Source organism: Leptopilina boulardi, unplaced genomic scaffold (genome assembly GCF_019393585.1).
Source record: "Leptopilina boulardi isolate dan_hultmark-lab unplaced genomic scaffold, ZJU_Lbou_2.1 LbouV2_214, whole genome shotgun sequence".
Lineage (NCBI taxonomy): Eukaryota > Metazoa > Arthropoda > Insecta > Hymenoptera > Figitidae > Leptopilina > Leptopilina boulardi.
In genome coordinates this window covers 3,791,767-3,811,213 of record NW_026137768.1, presented here as the reverse complement: position 1 = coordinate 3,811,213, position 19,447 = coordinate 3,791,767, and the positions used below count along the sequence as shown (strand labels likewise).

General features: G+C 24.9%; 3 protein-coding genes across 4 annotated transcripts; 2 read left to right on the top strand and 1 right to left on the bottom strand.

The window, feature by feature from the left end:
- Nucleotides 1-100: 100 nt before the first annotated feature.
- Nucleotides 101-4,170, top strand: LOC127279223 (telomerase Cajal body protein 1). The gene is made up of 5 exons (XM_051301458.1): nucleotides 101-599; nucleotides 1,048-1,505; nucleotides 2,089-2,321; nucleotides 2,496-2,729; nucleotides 3,592-4,170. Exons 1-5 carry the CDS (start codon nucleotides 267-269, stop codon nucleotides 3,834-3,836), a joined length of 1,503 nt encoding a protein of 500 aa, XP_051157415.1. The 5' UTR covers nucleotides 101-266; the 3' UTR covers nucleotides 3,837-4,170.
- On the bottom strand, nucleotides 3,954-10,884 carry LOC127279219 (uncharacterized). 2 transcript variants are annotated; one of them, XM_051301450.1, is made up of 7 exons: nucleotides 10,548-10,883; nucleotides 6,349-9,512; nucleotides 6,024-6,239; nucleotides 5,504-5,719; nucleotides 5,157-5,291; nucleotides 4,788-4,995; nucleotides 3,954-4,334 (listed from the first exon to the last, which is right to left on the bottom strand). In XM_051301450.1, exons 1-7 carry the CDS (start codon nucleotides 10,714-10,716, stop codon nucleotides 4,213-4,215), a joined length of 4,230 nt encoding a protein of 1,409 aa, XP_051157407.1. In that variant the 5' UTR covers nucleotides 10,717-10,883; the 3' UTR covers nucleotides 3,954-4,212. The 2 variants fall into 2 exon arrangements, with proteins under 2 accessions (XP_051157407.1, XP_051157408.1); XM_051301451.1 differs by having other exon boundaries at nucleotides 4,214-4,351; nucleotides 10,548-10,884.
- Nucleotides 10,885-11,268: 384 nt separating this feature from the next.
- On the top strand, nucleotides 11,269-19,252 carry LOC127279056 (uncharacterized). Its single transcript, XM_051301170.1, has 5 exons — nucleotides 11,269-11,736; nucleotides 12,790-13,507; nucleotides 14,829-17,268; nucleotides 17,583-17,697; nucleotides 17,799-19,252. Exons 2-5 carry the CDS (start codon nucleotides 12,861-12,863, stop codon nucleotides 17,978-17,980), a joined length of 3,384 nt encoding a protein of 1,127 aa, XP_051157127.1. The 5' UTR covers nucleotides 11,269-11,736; nucleotides 12,790-12,860; the 3' UTR covers nucleotides 17,981-19,252.
- The last annotated feature ends 195 nt before the right edge of the window (nucleotides 19,253-19,447 follow it).

Sequence of the window (19,447 nt, the reverse complement as noted above, 5' to 3'; positions counted from 1 at the left end):
TTTTAATTAAATATTAAAAATAAGTAGTAAATACATTAATTTTAATTTAAAATTTAAATGACAGGAAATATTCCCTAATTTTCTTAAATTTCGAGAAATTTTTCCAACATGGTTTTCTAACCTCAAAAAAAAGTAAACACCGCTTTTCATTTATATTTTTGATACATACCTTTAAATTTCTTCAGAATTATGAAGTTATTTGTTATTTTACAGTAAAAACTAGAGTAATTAAATTATTTTTTTAAACATAATTATAAACACAAAATATGGAAATAAACGAAGTGGAAACGAGTGTTTCAATTTTGACAACAGAAGTTCAAAATATCAGTGATACTTTAGATGAATTTAAAAAGCCATTTAATACTCTCGAAGATTTTCTTAACTTATTACATTCAGAAGAGGTGAAAATAAATGTCGAATTATCACTAGAACGCGAAAATAATGAATGTAACGAAGATAAACAATCATCTAAAAATGAACAACACTCACACACACTTGACACTGACTGCATTGAAAAAATTGACAGTGAGAATTGTGAAAATAATGGAGAAAATGAAAAAAATCAAGACAATGCTTTAACAATGGATGTGGATGAAAATGTAAAAATTTTATTTTATTTTTATTAGAAATTTCTTAATTTTATAAGTAGGTTCATTCATTTTTTTTCTAATCACTTTTTATCAATTTATATACAAGAAAGAGGTAAAAATTTACTAAAAATTTGTATTTATAATCAATAATAATAGTAATAACAAATTATAATTGGAATTAAATAAGTATTTTAATATTATAAATATGATAAAGAAAATTTTGTTAATTTATTTAAATTTCTAATTTATTAAAACTTATTTTAATTTAAATCTTAAATTTTTTATTTTTGTGAATTAAATTTTTTTTTAATTTTTGACCATTTTAATTCATTATTAATTGTAATAAAATATCTATGAAGATTTTAATAAATGAGAAATTTACTATTTACTTTTATTAAAATTGAACTGTACCGGAAGGTAAAAACTATGTAAAATAAATAATTTAATTCCTTTACAGATATTGGAGGATAAAGCAAAATCACCACTAAAGAATTTAGAAGTAGAAATAGAATCGTTAAATCTTGAATACAAATGGACAGTATCTAAAAAACTATTGTGTTCTGCAACAGAAGAATACAAACCTTCTGAAACCTGTGAGAATTATACGAAAGGATGTCAATGGTCTCCAGATGGAACATGCCTAATGGTTCCATCGGAAGATTTTCGAATACGAATTTACGAATTACCCAAAGAATTATATTCAGAGAAACCGTCAATAAATTTAGCGTCATCTAATTTAAATGCTGCACTTTGTATAAAAGAAGGAGGACTTATTTACGATAGTTGTTGGTATCCTTACATGAACTCTTGGAATCCAGCAACGTGTTGTTTTTTAACTACGAGTCAAGAGACTCCTATTCATTTATGGGATGCATTTACCGGAGAATTGAGAGCTACCTACAGAGCATACAATCAGTTAGTATAAAGAAATTTACGTATTTTTTTTAATACTGAAACTAAAACTAAAAAACAAAATTCAAAAACAAACAAAAATTAAATTCTTTTGTTTTAATAAATTTAATTAGTAAATATTTTACTTTAAATAACTAATGTTAGATATTAAATTCATTATATTAATTCCTTAAGAATAATTCTATAAGAATATTATGAAGAAAATTTATTTCGAATATTTCAGAATCGTATTAACAAATCAAAATTTTAATGTAAATAGAAATTTTCTAAAAAAAATTCTTGAAGTTCCATTTTTTAAAAATTAAGTCTGATTTAAACAATTTATTCCAATTAAAAATTTTACCATAGTTTTTAGTTTTAATAGCCAACAAATTTTCGAACAATAATTGTTTTTTTTAATTGTTAAGATTTTTAAATTAAATTTTTTAAAAATAATTTGAAAGAATTAAAAATAATGTAGTCTAAAGAAAAAGGATAAAGTTCATTTACTTGATTTTGTTTTTAATTTTTTTGTCATAAATAAAAAATTTGTAAAGAATTTTTCTTATTTTTGTAAATTAAAATTTATTGCTTTAATATATCGTAGGGTAGATGAGGTGGAACCTGCAATTAGCATAAGATTTATAAATACAGGTACTGAAGTTTGGAGTGGATTTAAAGGCGCTTTACGAAAATTTGACACTGAAAGGCCAGGACGACAAACGGAAGATATATTTTTAAAACATGACTTTCCAAATATTTCTGGATTAGTTTCTTGTATTCGTGAAAATCCAATAATGCCAGGACTTGTGGCATTTGGTACTTATTCTAAATACATAGGTGAGAGGAATAAATTTAAATATTTGAAAAATCTTTTTAACAATACTTAAAAAATTATTCGAAAAACTAAAGAAGTTTTTATTTTTAATTGAAATAAATTGTAAATAATGTAAATATTGTAAATAATAAATGCTTAATACATAATACTTTATTTAATATGTACGAATTTTGTAGGTTTATATCAAAATGGACCAGTTTGTTGTTTTAAAACCAGTAGTGGAGTAACGCAAGTTGAATTTAGTCCTTGTGGTACTAAATTATATTCAGCTGTGAGACGTAATAATGAATTTTTGTGTTGGGATCTACGAAATCCTGGAGTTGTTTTATGGTCATTAGAAAACCGAGAAGCCAACTCGAATCAAAAAATTAATTTTGATATTTCAAAAGATGGATCGACGATTGTTTCCGGTATTTACATTTTTTATTAATTAAATGAGGAGCAAATTTTCAACACCTGATAAATCCATATTTTCTTATTTCGAGAAATTGAAACAAATGACTTTTCTCACATAACCACTGCAGTTACTTTTAGAATATAAAATTTGTAATAGTTTAATTCTATAACAATGTTTTTATATTTAAGACGTTCTGTTTTTAATTAAACTTTATCATTATTTAATGATTTACAGATATTGGTAATTTTTTCTAATAAAAAAAAAACATAAAAATTATAATTCATCTTGGTTATGTCCAAAAGTTTTTGAAATGCAAACTCGTTGTTAACAAATTTTTTTTCTTAAATTTAACATCGACAGGAAGATTTGTGAGGTCCTTAAAATATTAAATTTATGTTTATCTCCATTTTTTTGAAAAATGGATTTTTCAGATTTTAAAAATTTACTCCTCAAATAATACATAAATTTATTTTTAATTAATCTGAAATAAAATAATTTCAAAATACCTACATGAAGAGAAATGATTTTTTCGTATTAACATTAAAAAAATATTCTATAAAAAACAATATACACTCTGAAGTAACAAAAATAATTAAGCTGTTTTTTTTAAAGTCTCCTAATTTTAAAACAAAGCAACTAATTTTATGATAAAAAATTAAATTAACTTTATTGTCAACTATGAAAAAAATTGTTAAAACCAGTAAAAATTTCTAAAATTAATTTTAAAAAATTATTGAAATGTTAATAAAAAATAATAAGATATTTTAAATTCGCTAAAAAATTTTCTTTTTAATTCGAAAAATGTACAATCCGAAGCCTAAATTTGTTAAACTTTTCGTTAAATATTTATCTTACTTAAATATTATTTGCTGTAGGTGGTAAAGACGGTTCAGTAAAAGTTTGGCAAGTTGACGCAGTTCAAGAAACTGAAGAAGAAGCGGAAGAATTAAATCCAATCACTAGTATTCCATTATCAAAAGACTGTATAAATGGAGTAAGTTTACATGCAAGTTTACCTATTTTAGCTACCAGTTCAGGTCAAAGAATATGTGACGATGAGGAACAATATCGTGATAATAGCGTAAGACTTTGGTGGTTCGGTAATAATAAAAGCGTGTAAAAAAAAAAATGAATTTTTTTTTAAAAATAATTTGTAAATTTATAAATTTCATTAAAGATACGATACATTTTTTTTAATATAAAATGAAGACATTACATTTTCACAATTTCACCACTATTTTATAAAAATAAATTGTAAAAAAAACTTATTAAGTTCTATACCGTGATTCCGATCACTGTATTAAAAATTGTTTTTTATATAAAAAGAGTTCATACATTTAATGCAAATAGTGGTATACTTATTGTAATAAATATTATTATATTTTGATTGTGACCATTAGGTTATAAAATTGGCCTGTATCTTTAATAATAATAATAAAAATATAAAAATTCAATTAATAAAATAAAAACATGTACACATGAAAAATGACTTAATTTTAAGGCGATGCACTGGTCGTTGGATTAATACTACGCCGATTGCTAGGTGTTTTTGATATTCTGCTTGAATTGCAACGTTGTAATTTGGGCGTTGTTGTAAAATCAACTTGGCATTCCGCAACTAAATTTAACAATTAACTGATATTTAATGATTTTTTAATTTTAATTAAGGTAAATGCTTCGTTATCGATACTATCTTAGTTACCGGAAGTTTTTTTTTTTATTAAAAATGCTCTAATTTAAGTTTTCAATTATAAACAATTATTTTTATTCAAAATAATTTAACAATAGAAAATTACAATATTAAAATAATTATTTTCAGTAGATTGCGTTAAATTTTATAATTGTTTTCCGATAACTGGACATAACTGGTCACTAACGCATTTACCGTAAATATATATTTAAAGAAAAACATTTTTTTCTTTTTAATAATGATTTTATCTGATTTATATTTTGGTTGATAAACATTTCTTAGAACATATATTTTTTTATGTTTAAAAAATGTATGTTTGCAAAATATTCCTCAATTTTATCATTCGTTCAAAAAATCAAATATTAAATATTTTATTCTCACCATGACAACTCATGCTTCTTTTAATTGATTTTCGTTTACTGGGTGTTTCAATTGGCTTTGGACTGCTGATTAATGATTTACGTTTAAATATTCCCGGCGAAGTGTTTTCTTTCTCGCTATGCATTTCATTTGCAGGAATTTTTAAACTTCTCCTAAGATTTTTGGTTTCGGAATTATTTCTTTTTACCAAAGATAAATGTAGAGATTCCTGTAAATATAATGAATTATAATTTATTAATATATAATTAATTATATTTATTAATATAATTAATAAAATAATAAAATGTTAACAATTTGAAAATATTTTGACATAAATTTGCTTCAAGTTTTCTTTTCAGAAATGAAATTATTATTAGATAATAATTTTACCCTTTTGAAAGGAGAATCCTCCTCCTGATTTTCTCTATCATGTTCTCTTTGACCGGCTTTTGGTGTTTTTCTCAGTTTTTTGCCTTTTCTGCTTAGAGGTTGATTTAATTCAGTTTCAAAATCCACTTCCATGTTCTGTAATTTCAAAAATATGTTCAAAATTCATTAAAATTGAAAAATTGAAATTTCAAATTAACTTGTAATTGTAATGAAAAAAATACTATACTTTTTGCATTAATAGTGAAATTTACATTGTATGAGAATTAAATTAAAAAATATTTTTTTTTTTTGGGTTATAAAATTAGGAGCTTTTAAAAAAAAACTTGTCACTTTAAATATTAAATTACCTCTGTTTCATCGCTTAATACTTTAGCTTTCTTTGATGCATTTATTGGAGTTTTGACTAATTTTTGTAAAGTTTTTGCTAGTTTCACAAACTTTTCGATTGGACTTTCTAATTCATTTTTCACTTTTGGTGTGACTTTTTTATCAAATTCTTTAGTTTTTCCCATATTCCTTGGCGTTTTTCTTGTTGATTCTTCTTCTGCTTGAAGTACTGATTCCTGAGAAATTTCATGTTTAAAAATTTTTATTAATAACAAATATTGTATTTCTTTAAAAATTGAAATTTAAGAATTTCTTTACGTTTTCATATATACCAATATTAACTTTTTTAAAAAATGTCATTAAAAATCTGAGCTATTTTTCAATAACGTATTATATAAAAATAAAAAAGAATTTTCGGATTTTAAAAAAATGGATTTAAAAAAAAATTTCAATTTCTTCGTAACTGAAAAATACCTGAAAAATGCTTCAACTATTAACCAAATAAAAATTTCTAAAAGAATAATTTTGTTTTCTATTTACATTTTCGGTAACTTGTTGTTGACGTGGTGTTAAAATTGACTTTCTCTTTTTAAATGATGTTAATTTCAATATAGGAGATCGGAGAATTCTTTTCGAAGTCCTTACAATATTTTCCCTATCAAGTGGCGATTGACTTGAAATCTCGCTATTCAACTCAAAATTGTTATCATTTACATGAGGTGATTTTTCAAGTTTATCCGGAACTGAATTTTCTTTCTGAAAAAATATAAAAATTCTTTTAATTCTGATAATTTTGGTGCAATCATTAATAATAGTAAAAAATTAACTGAATTTATAATTTTGTAAAAAAAAAATTAATACTTACATTTAATTTTTTTTGTGATTTTGGAGTTAAATTACCAATTATGGTACGATTCCTTAGAGACCTTCTGAATAAATCTTCATCCTCAATTACATCATCATGAGACTGTTCAATGATTGAAGGATTTACACTGGAATTGAATTTACTCTTTTTAATAGATCTTGGTGACATGGGTGTTTTTTTCTCTTTAATTTCATCGATAAGTGAATTCTCTAAATCAGAATTGAATTTAATCTTTTTATTCGATCTTGGTGATTTAGGTGTTTTTTTCTCTTTAATTTCATCGACAAGTGAAGTCTCGAAATCAGAATTCAATTTGCTTTTGTTAATTATTCTTGGCGATTTACGTGTCATCTTTTCTTTAGCCTCGTCGATATTCAAATTCTCTAAATTGGCATTTAATTTACTCTTGTTAATTAATCTTGGCGATTTTGGTGTATATTTATTTTCTTTAGTCTCATCGATATGTAAATTCTCTAAATCAGAATTCAATTTGCTCTTGTTAATTAATCTCGGCGATTTTGGTGTTTTCTTTTCTTTAATTTTATCGACAAGTGAATCATCTAAAGTGGAATTTAATTTTCTCTTTTTAATTTCTTTCGGTGATTTTGGTGTCACTGCTTTGTTTTTAACTTTTTCGATACTATTCTGTGAATCTAAAATTGGTTTTCTGCTTCTTAATTTTCTTGTATTCTCTTCAATTATTTCAGCATCGGATAATCTTTTTGATTTTGGTGTTGGAGCAATAATATTAATATCCGGTGTTTTCTCTTTATTAGATTTAGTTTCCTCAAAGACATTATCTGAAATGGGATTTTCATTGAAGCTCATATCTTCGAAATTCAATTTTTTCTCAGCATGAATCTGCACCTCTGGCACAAATTCATCTTCGAAGTTCATACTATCGATTCTGGCTAAACTTGCAGCCAAACTCTGTTTATTTTGCGTTTCTTCATCAACTTCGACTTCATTCAATTCAACGTTATCGTTAAAATTCACCTTTTGCGTGGATCTTAATAAACGTGAATCGTCCGCTTCATAAGTTTCAATTTTTATACGTTTTAAAATACTCTTTCCGGGTGTTTGTCTGGAATTAATGTAACTTATCGATTCATCCAAGTGAACTTGAACGCTAGTTGTTTCCATTTCTGTGTATAATTCGTCTTCCTCGTGACTCTTTAAACTTGGTAATATGTTTAGATTTTCTGGTGTTTTGCGCTTTTGACTAATCATCATTGCAGCACGTGGGAAACTCATTCTTCTCTCTTTGGAAGCTGGCTGAGGTGCAATTGAAAGTCTACGAGTTGATGTTGTCACATTCGTTGGACTTTCTTTCACGACATTCTTCCAAATTTCCATCACTTGCTCATCATTGGGTTTTTCCTCTGAATTTTCCTCTATCTCCTTTTTCTTTTGTCTTGCTGCCAAAATCATAGCGCGCAAATTACTTTTTACTGGTGCTTTTTTATTTGGTGATTTCTTTTTAGGCGATTTTTTCTTCAATGGAAGTCGCTTTTTAGTTGGAATTATTTTCACATTTTCCACCCATCCATTTTCCTTGATTTCTTTGACTTTTTCAAAACGTGCCTCACAATTTTTAACAGTCACATTCATCATATCCCAAAATCCTTGTAGATCTTTGCACGTTACAAGATGACCCTCGTGACCTTCTTCACATTGACGAACAAGACCATCGAATTGCATGAATTTACTTCTCAACAATAATCTCGTTTGTCCAATAGCTTGTTCGATAATTTCTTTTACTTCTTCGGGTGGATTTTCATTTAAAATTATCTCATCCCAACTATTGCACTGTTCACTGAGTCGATTTGTTTCACTTTCAAGAAGACATCTAAAATATTGTGATGTCCTCTTTTCCTCATCAATGGATATATTCAAATTTTGCATAACTGTTTCCTTGGTGGGAATTTCTTCAAGTGAATGATTAAATCCTCGACGAAGTTGTTGCTCTTTTCTTGCTTCCTTCTTTCCACGTCTTGTGACAACATATGGCGAATAAATTGCCACATTTTGTGTATCATTAAATGATTTGTCAGAAAGTTCCGATGATAAATTTATTATTTTCTCCAATTCTTGTTCATTTGCTTTAGAATTATTCAGATTTGATAATTCTGTCGACTGTAATTTTAATGAATAATCTTGTGAATTATATTGTTCAATTGGTTTAAAATTATTTACCTCATTAACTGATTCTAAATTTTTGGCCTGCTTTTGTAATGAACGATTATTTAATTCATTTTTGCTTAAACTATTATTATGATGATCTGATAAATCTGATACCTGCAATTTCAGGGAATAATTAACTGACTCTTGTTCTAATTCAATTTGTGATTTATTTGATGGAGATTTAGTGAATGATTCACTTGATTTAATTGGAGAAATACTCGTTTCTAATGGTTCTACAATATTTGTAAATGCAGGTGAATTTTCCATTTCTTCTTCGACTGGATCTTCAATTTCGGAATCGAAAACTTCTGCATCATCACAAGATGTTGGTAACGATGATGAATTAGACGAATTAGAATTTAATTTTTCACGAGATTTTGAAAGTCTCGTTTTTTTAGGTGAATTTTTAACTTGGTCGCTGAAACTAATTTTTAGTTTTTTATTTTTTTGCGGTGAATCATGAGAAAGTGACTTTGATTTTTTTCGTTGAATTGGCGTATAAGTACTGACTGCAGGTTTAATTGATGCTTTTTTCTCAATCCAGGATAATGTAGACACATCCATGCTTCCTTTTCTCACGCGTCCAAATATGGGAATATTGGCTAAGCCCGGTGGTGGTTTAAATTTATAATTTGGAGGGGCAAATGAATTTTTTGCTGCCTCAGCAGCTGTTTTTGCAGCTTTTGCCGCAAGACGTTTTTCTGTGACGCGAGTAATTCTTTTTATTGATGTGGTATTTGTCTGTGGAATTTTGGTATTTGTCTGTGGAATTTTGGATTTTGGCTGAGAATTTGTATTCCAGTGAGAACAACTTGGAAGGGCAGAGTTATAAGTTGGTGGAGAATATATTTTATGATGAACGATTCCCACTTTAAAGGGTGGCTTTTTCACTACTTTTTTCTCAGTTTTTTTCTTTAATTCCTTTTGCTTCTTCCATTTTTCAAGTTTTTCGTTTCGTGTTATTTGAGAGTCTGATTTTCCTGAAAACATTTTTTTTTTTTATTTAATTGAAAAATTTATTTTTACTTAAAAAAATAAAATAAATTATCTGTACAAACATTTTTGTTTTATATTAAAAAATTTTCATTTCATAATTTTTAATAACACAGATATGAATAAACTTTTTCAAATAATATCAAAGGATCACAGTGGAGTTTTTCTTTAATTTTACGTAAAAAAAAGAAATTTTATCAAGCAAAATCAGGTTTTTTTATGCAGCTTTCTTAAAATTTTATTATTAAAATTAAATTTATTAATTTAGTATTAGCTCAATTTTTAAATACACAATTTAAAAAGAAGCAAGGTTTTTAATTTTAAAACATCAAGAATATAGTTTTATTTTAAACGAATATAATTTTACAAAATTTTATAATATTTTTTATAAATAAGCTGTTTTAGTTATTTCAAACAAAGAATAATTAATATAAAGCATAATTTGGTTTATTTCAATAAATTTGATTAAATAAACTAAACTTTAATTAGAATATAAATTCAAGATGAAAAATGTAAATAAACATGTTTATTAAAATTCTTAATTAAAATTCGATATTGAAAACATTTATGTACTCGTTTTCCTGGATAAAAATCGTTCAGTACATTTTTTTAACAAATTCGTTTTTTCAATTCCGCTTCTTTAAAACTTTTATTTTGAAGCATATTATTTTAATAATTTTTTCATAAAACCTATATTGAATATTAATACTTACAATTAATACTTATTGAATACTAAAAGGTGTACATGTAATAAAAGAAATAATAATAAAACTACATAATACTTAATGTTACATAAATAATTTTTTCATTATATATAAAACATTTTAACCTCAAAAATAATAACTATATTTTATTTAAAAAAAAATATTTAGTAATAAACTATGAAGTATATTATATTAAACTAGAAATTCAAGACATGAAAACAAATGTATAACAACAAAAATACAAATCATATTCATAAATGTACATATTATTGTATCTAATCATAAATATTTATATGAAAAGAAAATTTAAATTCGTACCAGGAGTCTGTGATTGTGTAATTTCCTCCAAAGGTCTGAGTCGTGAAAAATTTTGAGAACGAATTTCTTTCCTTCGTTGATCTTGTTTTTCAACACGACTGATGCGACTTAATTCTAAGTCACCAAAATTATCACCTTTCTGTTTATATTTCTTCCTCCGATCAGCCATTTTACTTCAAATATATATAATACACTTTTGGGAATATTTAATATATAAAATTTTTCACTTAAAACACATCTAAATGTACATAAAATAGTTTCACTTCTCACATAATCTGATCATGGAACATTGAGAACGCGTAACTAACCGGCTATGTTTAACGGCAAAATTCGCTCAACGCACAAACAATTGTTTAAAAACTTCAAGGCGGTGACAAGCTCACCTTCCGATTGGTCGAATATTTAATGTAAACTTCTTATTGGACAGCGTTTGAGCCAATGATTAGAGTTATATTAAAAAAGGCGCATTTTCAACGAAAATTCTTAAGGTCGTTTTCATGTGTTTCATTTAATAGAAGAATTTGAAAATAATAAAAATATAAATAAAAAATATTAATAATGAAATAAAATTTCAATTTAAAAAAAACTATTTTAATTTTAAATAATTTTAGAAGATAAACATAATTTGATTTTAATAAAATTTACTCGAATATTCTAAATTTTTTTTAAATTTTCCCACCAATTGGAAACTTAAAAACTGTGTTAATGATTTTTCTTCTGTTTACTTATTTTATTTTTCAAAATATTCCTATAAAAATAGAATATAGGGTAATTAATTAAGTGTAATTTACAAAATAATTAATTATTCCATTAGGGAGATTGTTGATAATATTTTTTCAAAAATACGAATCAAAAAGCACGATTATTAAAGAGGTTATGGCAGTACTTTGACATTTTGACAGTTTTGTCAGCAATGTCAAGTCAGCTGTTCGACCTTTTTAGTAAATATCTCTGTCAAACGAGTTTTTATGAGTGGTAATTGAGAAAAGAATTGCAATAATGTGCAATTTCTTGACAAGAATCGTGACATTAAACAATAAGGCGAAACTTGCCGAAATTTGCAACTTAAAAACAAACGACAATAAATTTCAAGCTCAGGAGGAATTGGAAACAGAATATAGTCAATAAAGTGAAACCTTTATTTAAAAACATTGTTTTTTTTAATAAAAACATAAATTTTCATCCGAAGGTAACTTGTAATGTATTATGACAAAAGATGTTATTAGTTTTAGGTTTCATATAGTTTCATTTAACTATTTATTATTCTACTAAAAAGTAATATTTTATCAGGCCTCGAATTATACGATTTTTTCGACTTATTTTTACAAGATGCGGCTTTTTTTTGACTTTTATTACATTTTTAATAAAATTTTTAAACAAAATACGTCTTTTTTGGTACAAAATGTAGATCTTTTTTATTTTAATTATATAATAAATTTTTAACTACAATTCTTCTATAAATTAATTATTTTCAGTAATTTTAATAAAATTATTCACAAATTTAATTCTCTTAAGCTATTTTTCATTTAAAAATTTTATGAAATTCAATAATTATTATTTAACATTTTAAAAAATCAGCAAAAAAAATGACCAAAAATTTCTATTTAAAATCACACGAAATTCAATTATTTTCAAAAATTTCAATTTAAAACCTTCTAAAATTTAATTATTTTTAAAATTTTCCATCTAAAACATTCTGAAATTCAATAGTAATGATTTTTTTTTAATTCCTAAATTTAACAAAAATTTTTGAAATTCATTTATTTTTTCTAAAAATTTCAAATGTAACTCTTCCAAAATTAAATTATTTAAAAAAGTTTTAAATAAAAACTCTAAAATTTAATTATTGTCAGAAATTAAAAAAATATATCTACAGCGGTTGAAATTTGCAGAAAATTTATTTCAAATTTAAAATCTTTTTTAATTTAATTATTTAAAAAAAAACTTACATTTTTTAAGTAAAATATTTATTAATTAATTAAGTAAATTTAATTTAAATAAAAAATCGATATTTTCGACTTTTTTGGAATATAAATACTAAAAAGACTAAAACAATTTTTTTTGCGCCTTAAAGTCTATCAAAGGTTTGTTTTATATAAATGAACTTCTTTTTATCTAAAAGTTTTTACATTGGTCAGGAAGGTCAAAAAAAGTAAATTTTTTATGATTTTTCTTAATATGATAGATATAATATTAATTAAAAATGTATATCTACACAAATAATTATTTTTTGTTTATCTAGTTCCTCAAAGATGCGATTTGTTCTCAGCCAATTTACTGACTTATAGAAAAAACTAAATATTTTTTCTAAAAATGGTTCGAGTTATTCCTGTGCACAATTTTCAAGAGCAAAATGTCGCACAAATTGAAGAGCCCACAGCAACATGCGTGGCTCATTCATCAAGCAATGAATTACTACTTTTGGCATTGCAAAGTCATTGCATTGAAGTTCACGATTTAACAACACCAGATTTAAAATTGGTCACTATATTTCCAACAGTTGACTTGGCTCGTCAATTGATTCACTGTTCAAAAGGAGATTATGTGGCTGCATTAGAATCAAAATGCTCGAGAGATGGCGAATCAGACAATAAATTTGTTAGGGTTTATGTGAATTGGACGACAAATGATCAGAGTCAAGCGATGAGAGCCAGAATAGCTGGCAGAGTAACTCCTAGTTTAAATCGACCAATGAATAGCTTGGAAATGATCGAATTACCCTTGAATTTACAGCCAGTAATTATTGCATGTTGTCAAGCAACTGGCAATTTACTTGTCGCTGGAAGAACAACTGCTATTTTACATGAATTTAAAATTGAAACTCTACAACCAACAAAATTGAAATTTATTGACTTTGAACCAAGACCCTGGGCTCTAAGTCTCTCTTTTACTCCAACTCACATGGAAATTGTTGAAGATTTCGTCTCAGTTATGGATAGTTCGCATTTTCTCATTTTCCGGTAATAAAACCATACATAATAATTATAATTTATTCACGAAATTAAGATCAAATTAATTAATTATTTAACAGTTTTAAATATTTACAATTTATTTACAATTCTAAATAATTGTAAAGACTTTTTGAATATTGAATATTTAAACTTCGATTTAACTTTAAAACTATTTTTACTTCTTTTTAAATATTTTTATTTAAATCAAAACTAGCTAATTAATCTTATTCTTCCACAGAATTTCTAAAAAATTCCATTATTTTAGACTCTAAGTAATAAAATTTTCTTAATGTATTAAAAAACGATTTAAAAAAAAAAACAAAAATAATAATTCATTTGAATAACAAATTAATTAAACGCAAATTTGGTTAAATGAAAATTGGATCAAACATTCTCTAAAATGCAAATTTGGTTACATGAAAATTCGTTCAAAAGAAAATTTGATTAAGTAACAATTCGGTTAAATGCAAAATAGAACATTGTACCAATTTTATTTTGAAAAAATTATTTAGAATTTTTATTTCAAAAATAAATTGAACAATTATTAATTGAACATAAGCTTTAAATTATTATAATTTTTTTATTTGTAAATTAAAGTATTTTTATATCAATTATATTAATTTAAAGATTTTTCGTTCGTTATTGTTCAAATTTTTTGAACATTTTCTCTATTTCTAAAAATTATAACTTAAATTCTCTACAATTTTTTTTTTTTTTGCATTTCAAAATCGAATAACAAAAATAAAAATAATTGAATCTTTAAAATATTTGAAAACGAAAGTAATTAGGTTACAAAGAAATTTAATTTTAAAACTTTGGCTTTGAAAAATAAATCTACAAAATAATTTTAAAAATATTTGAATTACCAAGTACATTGAAAAGTTAAGGGGAGGAAAAATTTTTAAACAAAATACGTCTTTTTTAGTACACAATGCAGATTTTCTTCAAATATTATTTATTTTAATTATTTAACAAATTTTTAGTTAAAATTCTTCTCGAAATTAATTATTTTCAATAATTTTAAAGAAATTCTTCACAAATTTAATTTATATTAAACTAATTTTTAATTAAAATTTTATAAAATTCAAAATTGTTTAACATTTTAAAAAAACATTAGCAAATAAAATTACCAAATATTTCCAATTCAAAATCACTTGAAATTCAACTATTTTCAAAAATTTGGATTTAAATCCTAAAATTTAATTATTTTTAAATTTTTCCATTTAAAACTTTCTGAAATTTAATAATTTCAATTATTATAATACTTACGGAATTCAATTGTTTTTAGTAATTTTTATAATATTTTTCAAAAATGATTTTATTATTTCAGACTAACGAATCCTCTCTACGAGGATATTGATCATCTCAGTTCCTTAACTTCAGACAATTCATGCTCGAAGTCAACTCAATCGACAAATCGATCAGATTTTGATAATTCAATATCCACTGAGACTCCCAGCAAAGTTATTCAAAATGGCAATGATTTAAATAGCAAACTAACTGAACATGACAAGAATTTCTTTAATTCACAAACAAATCGAAATTTTAATTCAAATTGGCTTCAAGCTGTAAAATCAAGAGCTATTGATGGCAAATTTATCGACTGGGATCGTTTGATTCATAACGAACGAGAAGAAATAAATTCCCTTATTCGTCAAGAATTAATTAGTTCAGCCTCTGAACCATTTACAGTTAATTTCCCATCTATAAGCTTAGAACGAGCGGGTCCAGGTCATACTTTAAGTCCTTTTATTTTAAATTCTCCAGATACAGAAGTTTTCATTAAAACTTCATCACCTGACAGTGGATGGTCAGAAAATTTTGCCGTTAAAAGTGTTTTGAGACTGGAAATAGCTAAGGAATCATTTTCCAGTAGAGATTATTTTTCAGCATCAATTTTAAAGCCTCTTTATCTTGAAACAAAGCAAAATAATTCTTTAAAAAAATGTATTTTAAAATCAGATAGATATAAATATTTACATGGAATAACTTGTTTAATTTGTACATCTCAAGAGGGTTATATTTATCATTTTACTGCTGATAATTTAGAAGAATTTAATCCCACTTGTCTGACAACTTACACTTTCACTGCTCCTGTAACACACGTTGCTCTTGAGCATACAGTTTTACACGCACTCACCGAAGCTGGTCTTGAATCTTATACATTGAGAATTTCTCATCATGTGGCAAAAACTTTTATCAATACATCTGAATCGGAGGAAATTTGTCCTGACGTTACTGAACCTGTTTGTTTGATAGGTCTACGACCATTTTTGGGAATTGAGACAATACTCAGTTCGAAAAAAAGTATTGTTCTTTTAGCAAAAGCTGAGAATTCATGGACACTTTATTCTTTGAAACTTCCAAAACCAGAAGAAATATATATTGATATATTGAATGCAGCGAGAAATCATAAATCTTCGAGTCCAACGACTTATCGACATTTATTGGAGGAGGCACATGCGATTGTTCGATTAGCAAAAGATGTCATTCAATTTGATACTGAAGATCTACAAGTTTTTCAATCAAATTCAAGAGACAAAACATTGAATGATCTTTACGATCAGTCTTGTATGCTTCTTGGGGATTATTATATTGAATCGGATTCTGAATTAGATTGGCGATTTTCCATTCCTTATTACAAAATGTCTGGTTTAAAAGTGAATCAAGTTCTTTCGAGGAAATCGGCTAAGAATGCACCAGGATTGGTTTTGTTTTTAACGGAAACATTGTTGTCAATGAAAAGTGGAATAGAGGCTGATGAACTTTTTCAAAGTCATAATATTGTCGATATCATTGGAGCTGAGACAAAGGAGGGATTATTAAAATTGATTCTTGGTAGTAGTGTCTTGCAAGAATATGCAACGGAGAAATTAATAAAGCTTTTAGAATCTCAGGATTATGATGATTATAATCGTTTAGCTTTGATATTATTGTACACTGAAGCTGGAAAGGACGAACAAATTGAACAAGTTATGGAACCCGTTTCAGGGGTATTTATCGAACAAATGATTCTCGAATATCCTCATCTTCTATTTGATGATTCGAATCTAAATATAAAAAAATCGGAAATTCTTTCGTTTTCCAATTTCTCAGGAGCCTTAATGCGTTGGAAATCAAATGTTTTTGCTGAAATTTTAACTCAATTGATTAATGATGATACACTCACTTTGTATCAAATTATGCAAGTTTTTTTGGAATATTTACCATCGAGAGTTGGTCGTGATGGACACGATGCTGCGGCTGCTTTACAATTTTTCATTGAAATTTATTTAAGGAAATATTTTAAAATCCATGGAATTAATGAGAAAAAGAAAGGAATTTACGATTTTGCTACTGTAGAGGCTTTTAAAATATTAGTTCGTTCTTATTTAGGAAGACTGATTCAATCAAAAATTTATAATTCAATGGACGAAAAAAAGAAACAACTTGCTGATGAAATTCATCTTTTTGCTAATAAAAGACCTGCGTATTTAAATAAAATGCCACCATGCTCGAAAAATTATGGATTGGATTTAAAAATTGAAATAATTGATGAACTTGCTGATAGTGAAATTGATAGAAATGTACGCTGTGAAATATTAAAACTTCAAGCTTTAATAGCCAGTGGTTATTTGCCTTTGGAATGTTTACAGGAAATTTTACAATTTTTAGAAACTGAAGAAATTGAGGGTAGTTTGTCATTAAAAAGTTTATGTAATCAAAATATTGAGATGGTTACCAAATTATTGTTAGAACAATGTCCACAGGTTATTTTATTTTATGCCAAGGTAAGAATAATTTCTTCAAATTTAATATATTTTTTAATTAGATGCGACTTTTTTTTTTACATTTTTTACAAAATTTTTAAACAAATTTTTTTGATAATTTTCTTGTAAAGGAAGTAATTTAATGAATTGAATATTTAATAACAGTTATTTAAAGTAAAATAATTATTAACTAATTAAATACAATTAAAATAAAAAAAAATCGACTAAAACTACTTTTTTGACTTTTTAAAGTCGATCCGAGGCCTGTTTTTACAAACTCATTATTTATTAAAAATAATTATTTAAACTATTTTAAAATTGTCTAATTATTTCAGGATAAATATACCAAAGAAAATGAGTGGAAATTATTAATTGAAATGTTACAAGATAGAATTTTATTATTAAAAACTAATCAGGGATTGACAAGTTTTTTCGAGCAAACATTAATAGGTAAGAATTTGATGATAAAGATTTCTTTAATAATTTTTAATTTTAGTTTCATTTTAGAGATTTTAAATAAATTTATTTTATTTATTTTTGTTTATTTTCAGATACATTGACTCATGTAGCAAAAACTTTACCTCTTCAAGCTTTACACAATATTTTACCAAAGGATGATCGTGAATCTTATGAGCATTATATGCAAATTCATAGTCAAATTCTACGAGCAGATCGTATCAAGTCAGTGATGATGAAAACTGGTAATCAATTTTTATCAAAACTAAATTTATAGAGTTAATTATCGAATAATAATTTCTGTTTTGAGATAAAGAGGGAAACATTTAAAAACAATTTTTGAGAATATTTTACTGTTGAAATATTGTTCGTTATGTCTAATAAATAATTATTGTAATTCTATAGTAGATGTACCTGTAAAATGTTTATTGCTTGATTTTCATATTTATGTGGTAGAATTTATAATGTTAAAATAAAAGTAAATTCTAATAAAATAGTAATTTCAGTTTCAATTAAGTGCAAACTTTAAAGTAAATTATTTTCAATTTAAACAGATTTAAAAAATTTAGTTATTAGTTATTTCTACAAATTTCCTGGTAAATCTAGATTAAAGAAACAAATTTAAATGACCAGGTTTTAATGAATTTTAAAAAAATATATAGCACAACTATTCAAAATAATATGTATGTGTGTGTACGTGTGATAATAGGAAATAATCTATATTAAAGATATTTATTAGTTGAGACTAATAAACATTTCCTGTTTTCGATGTTGATTTTGTAAATCTATTTACCAACTATTTATACAATTTTCAAGTAATTTACAATATCTATAGAATTTTATCAAATTGTTAAAAAAAAAAGATATATCAATATTGATTTCTGATGATCAACGATTGATTGATCAACGATTTCTGATTGTTGATTTATTAAACTATTTGTGCAATCAAAGAATATAATTGAAGAATTCCAAAGAAAAGTAATAAATTAATTTTAAGGAGAAAATTTATTTCTATTTATTTATTTAATGTCATTGTACGAACAATGTACATTTTTATTGTACATTTTAAAGAATTCTTTTTAAAGAAAATGAGGTCAATTTTGACTTATCAAAGATTAATTTTAGTCAAGGCTAAAATTAAGAGTTTAACAAAAATTTGTCGTTCCTTAAATAGTTGCCAATTTTTTTATATATCTTTCAATCAATCTGAAATCATTTTATAAAAAAACGTTGATCTAACTTAATTTACGAAGAAATCTACTGGAAAAATTTTTTGTCTTTATAAATCTATGTATATTTATACAATTTTACCTAAAAATCATTTATATTAAATGCTTATTTAACTGTGTCACTGCGTTATAGTGTACTTGCGTTATTTTTTGTTATAAAACAATTATATATGTATGTATTGTTTTTAATTAATAGAATGAATTTTTACTTTTTTAGCTTTTCATATCTTTTATACTTTCCGATTCTATCGGTGACTATAATCATAATCAAATGTATTATTGTTGAAAAAGAAAAATAAAGATTCTATTCGCAGCAGAAATCATTTATGCAGTAAATAATTATTAAATAAAATATTTATTTTTATAAAATAAATAATTTTTTTTGTTAAAATTAAACGAAATATGCAAATAAATATCTATTAATTTTTTTTTTTGGTTTTCCAAATTTCGGAATATTTTTTGTATTTTAATTTAATAAACTTTTAATAGTTTTTGATAAAACTAAATAGAAATTT

Bases quoted from the DNA above. Each gene is read 5' to 3' on its own strand.
- LOC127279223 (XM_051301458.1), top strand. From the start codon at position 267: ATGGAAATAAACGAAGTGGAAACGAGTGTTTCAATTTTGACAACAGAA. The intron at 2,322-2,495 runs GTGAGAGGAATA...CGAATTTTGTAG, and splicing joins TACTTATTCTAAATACATAG to GTTTATATCAAAATGGACCA. The intron at 2,730-3,591 runs GTATTTACATTT...TATTTGCTGTAG, and splicing joins TGGATCGACGATTGTTTCCG to GTGGTAAAGACGGTTCAGTA.
- LOC127279219 (XM_051301450.1), bottom strand. From the start codon at position 10,716: ATGGCTGATCGGAGGAAGAAATATAAACAGAAAGGTGATAATTTTGGT. The intron at 4,996-5,156 runs GTAAAATTATTA...TTATATTTACAG, and splicing joins AGGATTCTCCTTTCAAAAGG to GAATCTCTACATTTATCTTT. The intron at 4,335-4,787 runs GTGAGAATAAAA...TGTTAAATTTAG, and splicing joins AAGAAGCATGAGTTGTCATG to TTGCGGAATGCCAAGTTGAT.
- LOC127279056 (XM_051301170.1), top strand. From the start codon at position 12,861: ATGGTTCGAGTTATTCCTGTGCACAATTTTCAAGAGCAAAATGTCGCA. The intron at 13,508-14,828 runs GTAATAAAACCA...TTATTATTTCAG, and splicing joins TCGCATTTTCTCATTTTCCG to ACTAACGAATCCTCTCTACG. The intron at 17,698-17,798 runs GTAAGAATTTGA...GTTTATTTTCAG, and splicing joins TTTCGAGCAAACATTAATAG to ATACATTGACTCATGTAGCA.